The 12,758-nt window shown below is 37.2% G+C and overlaps 1 protein-coding gene across 1 annotated transcript in view; it reads right to left on the bottom strand.

Moving 5' to 3' along the window:
• The window catches only part of DCLK2 (doublecortin-like kinase 2), a gene marked incomplete at its 5' end in the record, with an annotated part of 38,691 nt that extends 28,923 nt beyond the window's left edge, over positions 1-9,768 (bottom strand). Inside the window, 4 exons of the mRNA XM_009869268.1 lie at positions 3,585-3,679; positions 5,829-5,879; positions 7,190-7,291; positions 9,666-9,768. Of these exons, the coding sequence (XP_009867570.1) occupies positions 3,585-3,679; positions 5,829-5,879; positions 7,190-7,291; positions 9,666-9,768 (351 nt within the window). The remainder of the gene's footprint in view (positions 1-3,584; positions 3,680-5,828; positions 5,880-7,189; positions 7,292-9,665) is intronic.
• Between the last annotated feature and the right edge of the window lie 2,990 nt (positions 9,769-12,758).

Raw genomic sequence — 12,758 nt, 5'->3', positions numbered from 1 at the left:
TTAAAGTTAAGCAAGTACTTAAGCTATTTGCTGGATCAGGTTTTAATGCCCTTTCACTTTGGTCATTTGATCAATCAATCGAAAAAGTAATACTGAGACAAACACATGGCTATTTACCACAACTGGGAGTCTAAGAAAGGCCGCAGCTGCAAAGCTTCTTTATTTGTACAATTTTATTTTCTTTTTTAAAAGATGACAAGACTTTGTGGTATTTCATCTCAAAAGGAGACAATAAAACACATCCAAGCAAGCATAACAAAATCATGATATCACTTCCTAAAATCTCATATTTCATCTAGTCTCCAGCAAAGTGTGTGCTGGAAGAGATAAGAGTCAAAGTACCCCTAAAAGCACTGCATATCTGGGTATCTATAAATGCACACTTAGAACCAAAGGAAAAGGTCAAACCTTTCAATTATTACAGAACTGCAAAAGGACTCCCCTCAGTCAGGTGTCCCGTGCCTCCTAATGTGCTATTACCATTGTTTCTTAATTCATGCACTACTTTTAATCTCTATGGAAAGACTAACAGAAAAATAAGAGACTCAGCCTATTTGTGCAAAAAAGAATATTGTATTGTCATTTAATTCATGCCTACACTTTTAAACTTTTATATCTAAATCTCGACCTTGAAACGACCTCTCTGCAAAGTGAAATGCTTAGTTAAGGATTATAATTGTGATATTAAAAAGAAACAGCTTTACTAAGAACACATATTAGCATGCAATTGGGTGCATGGCATCCATATTTGTTACTTTCTGGAATAAAAACATTTATTTGGAGTGGTGGGAAAAATCTGTAGTGTTATTAAGCCATAACCAGAAATTCCTTACTTCAATACAATCTCAGATTCCAGTGCAATTTTTTTTTAAAAAACACTTCTGCAAGACTAGGATGATGGACAGCAAACTGGCTTACAGTAAGTATGTACTGAACAATTAATAGCACAAGGGCACTCCGGTAGGAAGAGCTAAAAAGGACAGAAGGAAAGCCCTTCTTTTTAAAGATAAGCTGTTCAGGAGGAGTGTTTCCTGCAAGGAGTTTTCCATGCCTGGCATACCACTTCTGCTTCTAAAGTGTTGTGAAGAAGAAGGAATCCTTGGGGACTGAAGAGTCTTCACTTCAAAGGAAAAACAGTATTTGGAGAATATGACATAGGACTCAATGTCTGAGACTGAGATAAATTTCCTGTTGCAATCAGTACAGTTTGCAAGTTTGCTGCCCTGATGACTAGCATTATCACTTAAGCTCTATGTTAATCATAAAACTTCAAAAAGCTTAGCCAGGTTCTAAGCTATAGTAAAATATTTTGGTTTGCTCTGGCTTTCCAAACAACACAGTTTTTAAAAGAGCAGTTCATGTGCAGCTGCTCCCATCGTCTGCTCTTTGCAGGAAACAGAAACATCAGCATCGACTTGTTCCCTTTTCCTGCTGCCCCAAGCTCATAAAAAAACAATTATTAAGCGGTGCTCTATAAAAATAAACATACATTATTTCTACACAACAAATCAGACAAAATATTGCCTTTCCAAAGCCAGAAAACTTGGAAATATACTTTATCCTTTTACTGTCTGCCATGGTATTTATATCTACCTTTTCATTCAGCTGTAGTCATGGCACCTTCTTTAGACAAGTGCAGGAAGCCAGACTACTTGTCTGCACAGTGATGCAGTCTTAGCAACAAGGAATTATTTAACAATGGGGAAAAGCAGTAAACTCAAAATAATAAAATTTCTCTTGTTGTCTTCATCAGACTGACAAGATCAGTCCTGCAAAAATAATAAGGGTTTTCTTAAAAGCAACTGGTTTTGCGTAAGACCATGCCTCCCTGGCACTGGTTTTGTGTTGATATTTCACCAAAACAGGCATTATCACTAGAAAATAATTAAGAAACAAGGGTCACTACACAATACACTTGGTCCTTTTGGAATTTATCCTGAGATCCGCCACATAACTTTCCCTATCTTTAGTCTCAAGAGCACAGCTGGTGGGATCTTCCTACTGAACAGATGCATCCTAATGAGATAAAAGAGCTACTCGCTACTTCAGTAACATGTTAGGTCTGAGACAATGAATTTGGTTTTGCTGGGATTTTTTGGTCATATAGGGATGACTTATTTGACACAGAGACCCGTTAGTATCCAGCATCAATTAAATTCTGAAATTAAAAAGTACAACAGCCTGCTTCAGTGAAATTGACACTGAAGGGGAAAGAAGACATGTCCACTTTTACTGAAAATTGCTTGTTACTATCAGAATTATCTCTCTCTTAATGGAGCTTTAATCTGCTAAAAGCAGACAGGACAGCGTGGGAAGAGAACAAAGCAAATTATCTAGTTTCTAAACTTGTAATTTCATTAAAGACAAAAGCGCATTTATTAAACATAGTGCAGTCCATCTGAGGGCCTCAAGTCCAATGATTTTGGTGTCCTCTAGTATAACATTCTATGGCAGAGCTATCCAGACAAATTTTAAGATGCACAGTTCTAATTTTCAGTGTCAGAACTATTATTGCTCTTGGAAATGTTTTATGTGGAAAAGGCCAATCTTTGCTTTGCACAAAGAGAAGCTATGGTATGGTACAGCTCAATAACATAAAGGCAAACATCAACACTAAACTGCCTCAATAAAATATATTAGAATTAAGCAAATAGATAAGAATATTTTCTCAGAATTATCACAGAATCCTGTTAGAAACCAGTGCCACACTCCTTGCAAAACAGACAAAGACTTGGTAACAATTAGCACATCAAACCCCAAGACTAAATACTATTCAAATCACGTCCTTTAGCTAGTCTCTTAATTGAAAAAACAGTTTACCACAGAATTATGCAGCCTCTTCACAACTGTTGTTTTGGAAGCTATTACTTGATCAGAATAATCAGGGCAAACCACCCAGCGTCCTTCCAGAAAGGCTAGGATCGACGATTTCATAAGAAAATTCTCCTTGAAAGGACAGCTGCACACAAATGAAGCAATGAGATGCTCAACTGTGCTCCAAACTGCTCCTTTTATTTCACTGAGCAAAAGGCACAGAGCAGCCTCGTAAACGCTACCAAGCCGAGAGAGAAAGAGAATTCTGTGGTGCAACACAGAGAAAAATCTGCTTCCAAAGGAACCCCTCACATGCTTTCCAGCAGGAGACTGCATTAAGGGGTGAAATGGCATGCCATGGGTGAAAACCTTTGGGCAATGCTACAAGACTATAAGGTATCCAAAAAGAGGATATTACATTTATATAGCCTGAGGGAATATAAATTTCTTGGGGGGGAGGGCTTCTGCAGGCCATGAAACAATGGAAAATTTGGAGGGCAAATGGGCATATTCAAGTCACCATCACCTTTTGTCTTTCTTAAGCTGAGACTTCCATCCTACCAACCAAAGACAAAATACAAAATAAAAATAATCTTACTTCAGATCTCTCCTCCCCTTCAACTCAAAAATCACAGTAGCAAGGCTACCCTATAGAACTATAACTGGTGGTTTTTTTTTTTTTTTTTTTTTTTTTCCCTTCTACAGCATTACTGAAATACATCATTCAATGAATAATGAAATTTAGTGGGTTTGATGGTTCTTGCACTTACCTTAAGTCCACGAAAGCTGCCTGGGCTTGTTGGTGAAGAACTGGAGGACTTTGTAGATTTTGGGGTGGATAATTGACTGCTTGGGGTTCCATTAACTGGCCAAAGCAATAAAATCAAACGAACAAAAGAAAACATGAATAGAAGTAAAAAAAACCCTAACAAGCTGTTAAATATAACATACTTCTCTGACAAGTTATCACACATGTCTGAATACAAAACCAAAACAGACTCTTCATATTTAGGAGTTAAATTATATGCTTGCATGCCATGTGACTGTACCCCTAAAACTCATGTGGCTAGATATGGGATCAAGAAGAGACACAACTATTGCACAGTCATTCTAGAGATTTAAAGGCTTACTTTGCCTTTTGCCACTGCAAGAGCTTTGAGCAAATAATAGCCATAGCCTTTTAAAATTCTATAATTTATTATGATACTGCACAATAAAAAAATGGAGAAAGGGTTAATAAAGACATTTGATTCTCTATCTCTCCTTTTTGGATCAACTTTCTAGGTAGAATGAAAGCAAGTTGTTTCATTTGTTTTACCAAGAAAAACAAACAAGAGGTACGAGCCGTTTGGATGATAAAGACCTTAAGCAGTAGTTCAGAAAAATATTGTTTTAGGGGGAAAAAAACAACGTAAAAGCTAGTAAGTTATTTCTGAACTTCCAAGAAGCTCAAGTGTCTGTAAAAACAAGCAATATCCTCCCTCTTGACTTCAAGAGTTCATTCATTTTAAGTCCAGTTTTCCAGAGACACCTGATACAACATGTTTTCTATCTGTGGTGATTTGAATATAACTTAGTTCAGTCCTTGCATTGTTCTGAAAAACATGAATTGATGAATTTCACTATGCAGACAGAATAGCACAGATAGCTTATCATACACAAATATGATGCAACATTAAATGATGTGACATCATTTCCTCTAGGAAAATACTAAGCAGAAATTTTAGAGGTAAAAAGGTTTTATAGCTGATTAGTGGTGCAGAATTAATTTTTCAGAAGGAAAAAAAAGTAACCCTGGTAAATAGAAACTTAGCTTCAAATGAATAACAGTTATACCTGCATATATCCTTTACACATTCAGAGGTCTGTCATGGGTTATGCATCACTTCTTAAGGAGAGCTATTGGATTTATTTTTCTCTAGTTCTATTAACCTACTACCCTCTGACTGCTGAAGGTGACTTTTAAGCACTATTTTTGCTACTAGTATTATATTTTATTTTGACTATTAAAATGCTCTTATCTCAATCCCCAAGTTTTCTCACTTTAAGCCTTCCAATTCTCTTCCCCCATCCTGCTGGCAGAGGGAGGGAGTAAGCAGCTGCGTGGTGCATAGCTGCTGGCTGGGATTAAAACACAACACTGCTATTTCAGACGGCAGTAGTTGCTTTTTTGGTTTACTCACAAAAACCACCACACGAGCAATCTGTACTGGTTTTTGGCACAAATTCGTCCACTGCTCTTGCTTCGATGATCATATCGTGTATGCAAAACTTACCTTTCTTACCTATTTTCTAACGGTAAGTTTGAGGCTTCTTTCAACGTATATAGCAGCCTGAATATACAGGCTAAAAAAAATCTTGTCTGATGTTCTTTAACTTTTAGCACATACTAGGCTACAGCTCTTTAGCATATTGGAATGCTGGAAACTGAAAAACCTATGAATACTTTCTAAATTGTTAATTTCTTGTGTAGTTCAAAGTCTCAACTTATTTGCTAATCAAAATGCATGTTACTTGTTTTAGAGATACTTTTGCTTTGAACTGAAGGTTCAGAGAGGTTTCTTGGTGTTCTAGAACTTGGGCTGAAATAACACAAAAAATAAAAGTAAAAACTATGACATCTTTTTGCATTGCTTTTTTCAGCAACTCTTACCTCTGTCTTTTTGCACTGGCTAAAATTTACTATTGTAATATGCTTTAGAATACACATGTACAAGTAATACAAATTAGTAACACAAATGCATTGCTCCTCAGAATGCTCCTCTACCTGTAGTCAAATTATACCTTTACAAATTTAAATTTGACATCAGCAGCAGATTTCCAACAACTATAAAGCATCATTATTTCACTCAATCTACTTCCAAAAAACATACACTCATTTTCTCTCTGGTTCACTGAATGCAGAACGTGGGTTTTAAGCTTGAAAATATTCACAAATACAGTGAAAAGAATACAGGTAAATGGGGAGGGAGGTGACACACTAGTGATACACAGCCATAATAATAATGGCTCACCTGGGGATTTTGCTGAAGAGTAAGCACTGGAGTAGTGGCCACCCCTCTTTACTGTACTCATATATTTGACACAAAGGAAAAAGACATTAAGGAAAGAAGTTATTAAACAGCTCTGAACATGCACAAAAGGAAGAAGGGTAAATAAAAATAAGTAAAGATTACATGAGAAAAAACGGCAAGTAAACAGAAGGATAAATACCAGACACTTAGATAAAATTTTCAATTTAACCAAAACAAAGTGGTGTCCAAGGAGAAATAAGAAAGGAAATGGCAGCACTGATTTCTAAACATTTTGCATAGAATTCACAGTTGATAGATATCCCATGCAATCTCACTGGAGTAAACAGGAGTGTGTGAAAAGTAGATCAGTTGAGAAATTTGCCCTTCATGGTACACTTTTCTTTGTCATTACTGTGATCGTTCTTTGAAACTTTCCAGTTAAATATTCAACCTTTATAAACAGATGATAAATATCTCCCTTGAAAGAACCCAAAGACATAAAATAACTTTAACCAGCATGAATTAAGAAAACAAAAATCAATATCGAACATATTGCAGTTTTGAATACATACACAGAAGTTTACACATTCAAAACAGAGTATCATACATTCACATTTTCAATGGTTTGATTTCAAGGCTATTCTAGGTCTGAGGGAAAAAAATAATTATTTTTTATTGTTCTTAGACATTAAAGTAGAGGTAAAAATAAAATGAAAAAAAAGTCTCTATTTATTCGCATGAAAGACTCAATGTTTGGAATGTATGGTGTTCAGCCAAACTGCTGGTTAAAAACACAATATGAACCTTTCTTTGAAATTGCAGGAAGCCTGAGAAGAAGAAAAAGTATTTTACTGTTAACGGGCAATAACATCCTAGAACATCTCCTAAAATTACTTGAAATAGCAAAATCCTGTATTTCTGACAATAGTTCATATAGGAGAAACCTTTCAAATTCAAAACACTTAAGGGTATAGTCTAGTTCAGTGATCATGAATTTAAACACATAACCACCCTGCAGACAATAAACCCGAAGAAAATCAAGTGCCATGCTGAAAACATATCCCTAGTGTATTATTAGCACAAATTATTCCACTATTCATAAACTGAAACTGTGTGTGTGTGTGTGTGTGTGTGTGTGTGTGTGTGTGTGTTAAAAGATAGAAATAGCATTTCTTCTCAGGATTCAAAAAAAAATACAAATTTTATTATACATTAGTATTAAATTTACTAGACGAATTGAAAAAAATAATCCCTCAGGAAACAAAGTATGGCACTTGTATTTCAACAGAGTCAAGAGTTTTTTCACCCCGTTAAACAAATTCAAACTTAGGTGAATTTTGGCTCTTTCCTAGAAGTAGTACCTGAGGCAGGTGATTTGCTTCGACGTGAAGGTCCTGGACTTTTGGACCCAGTATACCTCATGCCAGATGATCGGGAATAAGATGACTTCATAACACGGCATTCTACAAAGCAAGCAGATAGTTTTGACAGCAGTTCAATGTACAGGCTTCCTCCAAACACTACTGTTGCTGCTTATTATCCAGAAAATGATCGTTAGTTGCCCAACTGAACGAAACTGATTTATAAGAGCATCTCAGAGCTTTAACCTACATACCATAGCTACTCAAACACTGTATGCAACACTCTATAGGTAATATTTCTTTGAGTCTTGAAGCTGGATTATTACTGTAATTCAAGATTGTACCTACACACAGCTGAAAGAGAAGTCAGCTGGTGCCAAGGTTCTGGTAATTCAGTAAATCCTGCATGCTGTAATGTCAGCTTCCTATAGGTCAAGTACACAGCAAGCCCCGCTTACCACCTTTTGCAAGAAACTCATGTTGTGACCAGTTTTTAGAGGTGAAAAATGCCTAATGTTTCCAAAAGGCTGAGACAACAGATTACTGCCATTTGCCATCAGCTGTATATCATTAAACAAAGAACAACCTAAATGGGTAAGGAATCAATAGGTATACATGCATTGACATTTTGGAAGCATTTTAATTCCTGCAGTCAGCATCTGCCTCAATCCACTCCCAATGGAATCATACAGATTTCCCACCTAATTTTGTCCCTGTTATTCATCACTACAGTGTCGATGCCATCCTTATGATGCCAGGTCATCATCGAACATAGCACGTAAAGCTGCATGGCCTGCCAGTCAAGTCATGTTCCACTCTGCACCTGACCTGCTTTTCTCCATTAAGACCTCCAGAGTTATTAGAAGCAGCAGGGACTACCAAAGCTGAAAAGAGGAGGAAAAAACCCTCCATCATTGGGTACTCAGAAAGGAAATGAGCCCAACTAATCTGTGCACAGTATAAAGGGAAAAGCAAGTTTACAGCCTTAAAATCTGCAAGAGAAATTATGATTTTGCCCAGACTGGGATTTGCAGTGTGAGTTAATACAACCATGCTCTTCCATTTCTTCGTAGGAATAAACCAGTATCTTAGCTAGTCTAAAACTATGTTATAAAATACCCTTCTTGTCACCTCCACACCAGCTGAATCAGCCTAATCAGGCAAGTCTGGAAAAGAAGCGTGCTGGCAATAACAACAGAATGGGAGCCAGCTGAATCTTCCACCCATCCAAATGTATGGGCCAGTGGTTAGATAAATACCTATACTTTCTGATAAGACTGAAGATTTTGTAATGGAATTAAGGCACTTGTGAAAATCAGAAAAACAGTGAGTGCTTTTCCTTTCAGTTACCCGAGAGCAAGGCAAAAAAAAAAAAAAAAAAATCCCTCTTATTCACAACCTGAAGCTCTCCTCAAATAATCTGATGATTCTTGCCAGGGGAAGTTTTCTTTAATGTAGATTAATTTTTTCATGAAAGAAAATCAAAGTGACTCTACAGCTGAAACAATATAGACAGAAAAACATGTCTAATACAGTTTGTTGCGATAGGACAAGGGATAATGGTTTCAAAATAAAAACTGATTAGATATAAGGAAGGAATTTTTTATGATGTGGGTGGTGAAACACTGGGAACAGGTTGCCCAGAGAGGCTGCAGATGTCCCATCTTGGGAAACATTCAAGGTCAGGTTGGACAGGGCTCTGAAGATGTCCCTGCTTATCGCAGGGGCATTGGACTAGATGACATTAAATGGTCCCTTCCAACTGAAACCACTCTATGACTCTAAGAATATGGAGAAAAAAAACAACACATACATGTGATTTGATATGCCAAGACAATTCCAAAACTGTCTGGTAGAGAAGAGAGTTTTTTCCTTGAAATTATATTATAAATTTTCTCTTTACAGAAAAAACAACTTTCATAAACAAGCTAAAGTCATGATCTGGCAATGGCAGACAGCATGGGCACCAAGTCTCAGTTTGTCTCATCTCCTTCCCCACCCAACACTGTATAAACACACTCAATATTTGGCCTACAGCAGACACCACTGGAATGTGAACATGGTCTAGCAGGACAATTCAAGGCCTGAAATGAACATAGTCACATAGGAAATTTAAAAAAAAAAAAAAAAATCTCATGAAAACAGCAGTATGAAAATCATCCTACGGTCACAGATATTGAAAGTGAGCTTTTTGAACAGATTTTATACCCATTAGATCCATGCCCAAACCTTTTGAAATTCAGTGCTGCTTATTTTAGGAACAGGGTGTGTTTTCCAAGAAAATAGATCAGGTTTACTATTGCATTTTAACAGACAATGATTTAGAACACCGTTTTTATCCATAGGGAAATATATTCCCATATATATTTTTCTAAACCACACAAATCTTGAGCATGGAACAGGGAGGTGGTGAAGGGGGGCAGGGTAAGAGCTGTTAATGAAGCTATTTCAGTGGGTTTAAGTTGTAGAGTCTTACCGCTGTGATCCAACACGAAGTCATCCTGAGCATACCGGTATTTCTCAGGCCCACATGCAATGAAGACATCATCATCACCAAAGAAGTCCTGTAAGCACGTCACCTTGACAGCAAAATATACAAAGCAAAATAAACAAATGTGGTGCTCTGTGGTAATCTTCAGTTAGTCAGCAACAATTAATTATGTTTGGGTTTTCCTTTTCATAATGATACCATAATGCTCTTTTATAATGGCAGAAACACTCCAGTTTTCAAATACTTCAGCTCTCCCAGTAGTGCAGGAAACCTCAGGGTCAAGAATGTAAAATATTCCATACTCAAGAAACAACAGAAATATAAAGTCCCTTCCATGCCATTTGCAGCTCTGTCTGTTCTTAACTCTCCCAGTAACAACGTTATAATGTATTTCAAGAAGGATGAGGATATCAGAAAGATAAATATTTTAGACATTTTTTAAAAACACAAAGCCAAAGGCCTTGAAAAAACACTTAATCCTCAAAAGCCAATAAAAGTCGTTTTGTAAAGGAGCAAGTATCTGCTTTAAAAGCAATTTAAACCTAAAATGCCACAACAAGAAATTGCCACGACAAGAAATCCCACCAAACTCATTCTAACTCTCTTGTAAGGGGGGAAAAAAAAAAGTGTTTGCAGGTAGCAAGCTATTTTTCTGATATAACTGAGTTAAAATTTTACTGTCTAATTGTTTCCCTATTCTTCTTAACATTGCACACCCAAATGAGACCTGGAAATAAAAGCTACGAAAGTTAGAACCATTTGGTAAACCCATGTAAATAAAGATGTAAAGCAAGAAGCTGCTTTAAAGGGAAAATAGCTTTTTTTTCCTTCCCAGAAACCTGTCAACACCATTTGCATATTTTATCCATCACGATAATAGTAAACACTGGCAGAACTACAGGAAGGGGTCTCTTGTGCCTGCAGTATTCTGAGGGACACTCAGAATATCAATGACCCTCAGCTTTCTGCAAGAACACCCACACAGGGCATTCACCAGCAGCGCAGTTGTCATGGCAGCCAACCCAGGAATAACAGCCAGTGCCCTTACAGCAGGATCCTCCCTATAGCACCACAGGCAGCATCCAGCATTTGTATCACTGTGCCACGCAGCTGAAGGACTCCAGCCATCGCCAAAATCCTTTTATCTTACCGTTGCAATGACAATCTGCTCTCCCTGAAGAGACCTTTTCAGCTGTACTTGAAACCTCTGCTTCTAGTTAACCGAAGGGGCAGTAACAGCTGGATTCAAAAGGCCGTACAAATTTAAGAGAAGTTTTGTAACATGGGATTCATTCCTCTTTATTTAATAACGCTCCTAACAATAGGACTCATTATCATTTCCACAGATTTCAGGAATCCAGCAATCAACTCAAACCCACCACTACAAGAAACGCTGTGAGAAAGCTTTCAGAACACTTATCCACAGCTGGACTTGGGCAGAGATGTTCTGGGAGGCACAAGTTCACACCCAAAGCCCTCAAAACCTGGTGCCACTTCCACAAGCTCTGCCTACCCGTCACTGCTCTACTCATGCCCCCAATGCCCTTGCAGTGCTGTTTCGAGCAGGTTAAAGTTAAATGCTGTGGTTTTTATAGAATGAGTGCACAGAGCTGCAAAAGGAAGTTTTTAGGGCCTATTATTACAGCCAACACTACAAAGGCTAACACCAAAGGCATTTCACACTTCCCTGAATTCCTCTTTTTTTTAGCATAGAAAAGTGAAATACATTTTGAAAAAGTGCTTTAGGAATACTTAAGAAAAACGTTATCCTGTTAACTCTGGGTGTTTCAATTAACATGTTTAAAATGTGTTAAACCCTATTTCTTTCTAAATACAACACCCTTTCCTAGCCAAACATTGCCTACGTGACTTGCTGGTGCTCCTCTGACAACTCAGGCTGCTAACATTGTCTTGTTCCACTGCTTTTGTCCAAAATATGTCTCTATACATAGAGTAGCGCATATTTGGATAAGACCACATTGGATTTGTCCTCAGTTTTTTTAAGAATACTTCTAATGACTTAGAATTACAATCAGGAATAGAAGGGAATAGGGAAAAGCAAAAACATTGTGCGAGAAATCTCAGAATAAATATAACTGAAAGTTGACATTGCATTTTCTTTTTTAGTGAAGTCGGTCACAGCATTAGTGTGTGTCTGTTTTGACAGAATCCGTTCACATTCTCACAAGTAGCTTTCTGAGATGAGGTACCAACGACCCTGGGCACCACTGCTTCCTGATGGGCATAAAAACGCTGTGCTCACCATCACACTAAAGATCAGGACAGCATAATTCAAGCAGCAGCACCAGGAGAATTAAATTGTGGTTAGCTTCAACTGCAATAAACCCAAACAAGTGTACAAGAGGCTCAATGATCCAAAACTTGAATTGCTTGTTAACAAAAACCAGTCTTTCTTCATAAAATTCCCCCTGCCTCCAGTTGATGACATCTTGGGACAGTGAATGCATGAAGTTTTTTTTGAAAAAACAAAGTCCTTTCTAATAGAGGTACATATTACTAAATATGTATTATGTTACAGAAGTGACACGATTAACAGTAGTTTGCAACACCATTAGTGGTAAAAGCACTTCAAATTCACACAGCTGAAAGCATAAAAATATGGTTAACAAGCAGGGAAAAAATGAAGTACAAACTCATAGGAGTGGGCAAAAATGCAAGTCAGAATGTGAAAATGAGGTGTTGAAAGGGAAGGAAACACATCTGTCTGAAAAATCAGTTTCTTGATTCCCTACTGCCTACTAGTGAAGTGTTTTAATGTGACATACACACATCATATATGCCTTTTAAAATAGGTTTAAGGTTTTGCCAAATATTTATAACCAAAGAAGTTTGGTTTTTTCCAAATAAACAGTCCTTCAGTCAGATCAAGCTACTGGACTAGAATATACGAATTGTGATCCATAAAAATATCCCTTTCCCATTACCATCACACAGGTTAGAAATGTAATTTAAATCCACCCCTACTTCCCACCTCTGAGTCTAACAAGCAGAAGATACATTCCTACCAAAGGAAACACAAATAAGGGTCAATCAAAAGACAGAATTCAACAGGTATTT

The sequence above is a fragment of the Apaloderma vittatum genome, unplaced genomic scaffold, assembly GCF_000703405.1.
Source record: "Apaloderma vittatum isolate BGI_N311 unplaced genomic scaffold, ASM70340v1 scaffold8530, whole genome shotgun sequence".
NCBI lineage: Eukaryota > Metazoa > Chordata > Aves > Trogoniformes > Trogonidae > Apaloderma > Apaloderma vittatum.
The sequence above is the reverse complement of the archived record's forward strand: the minus strand, read 5'-3'. Positions and strand labels throughout refer to the sequence as shown.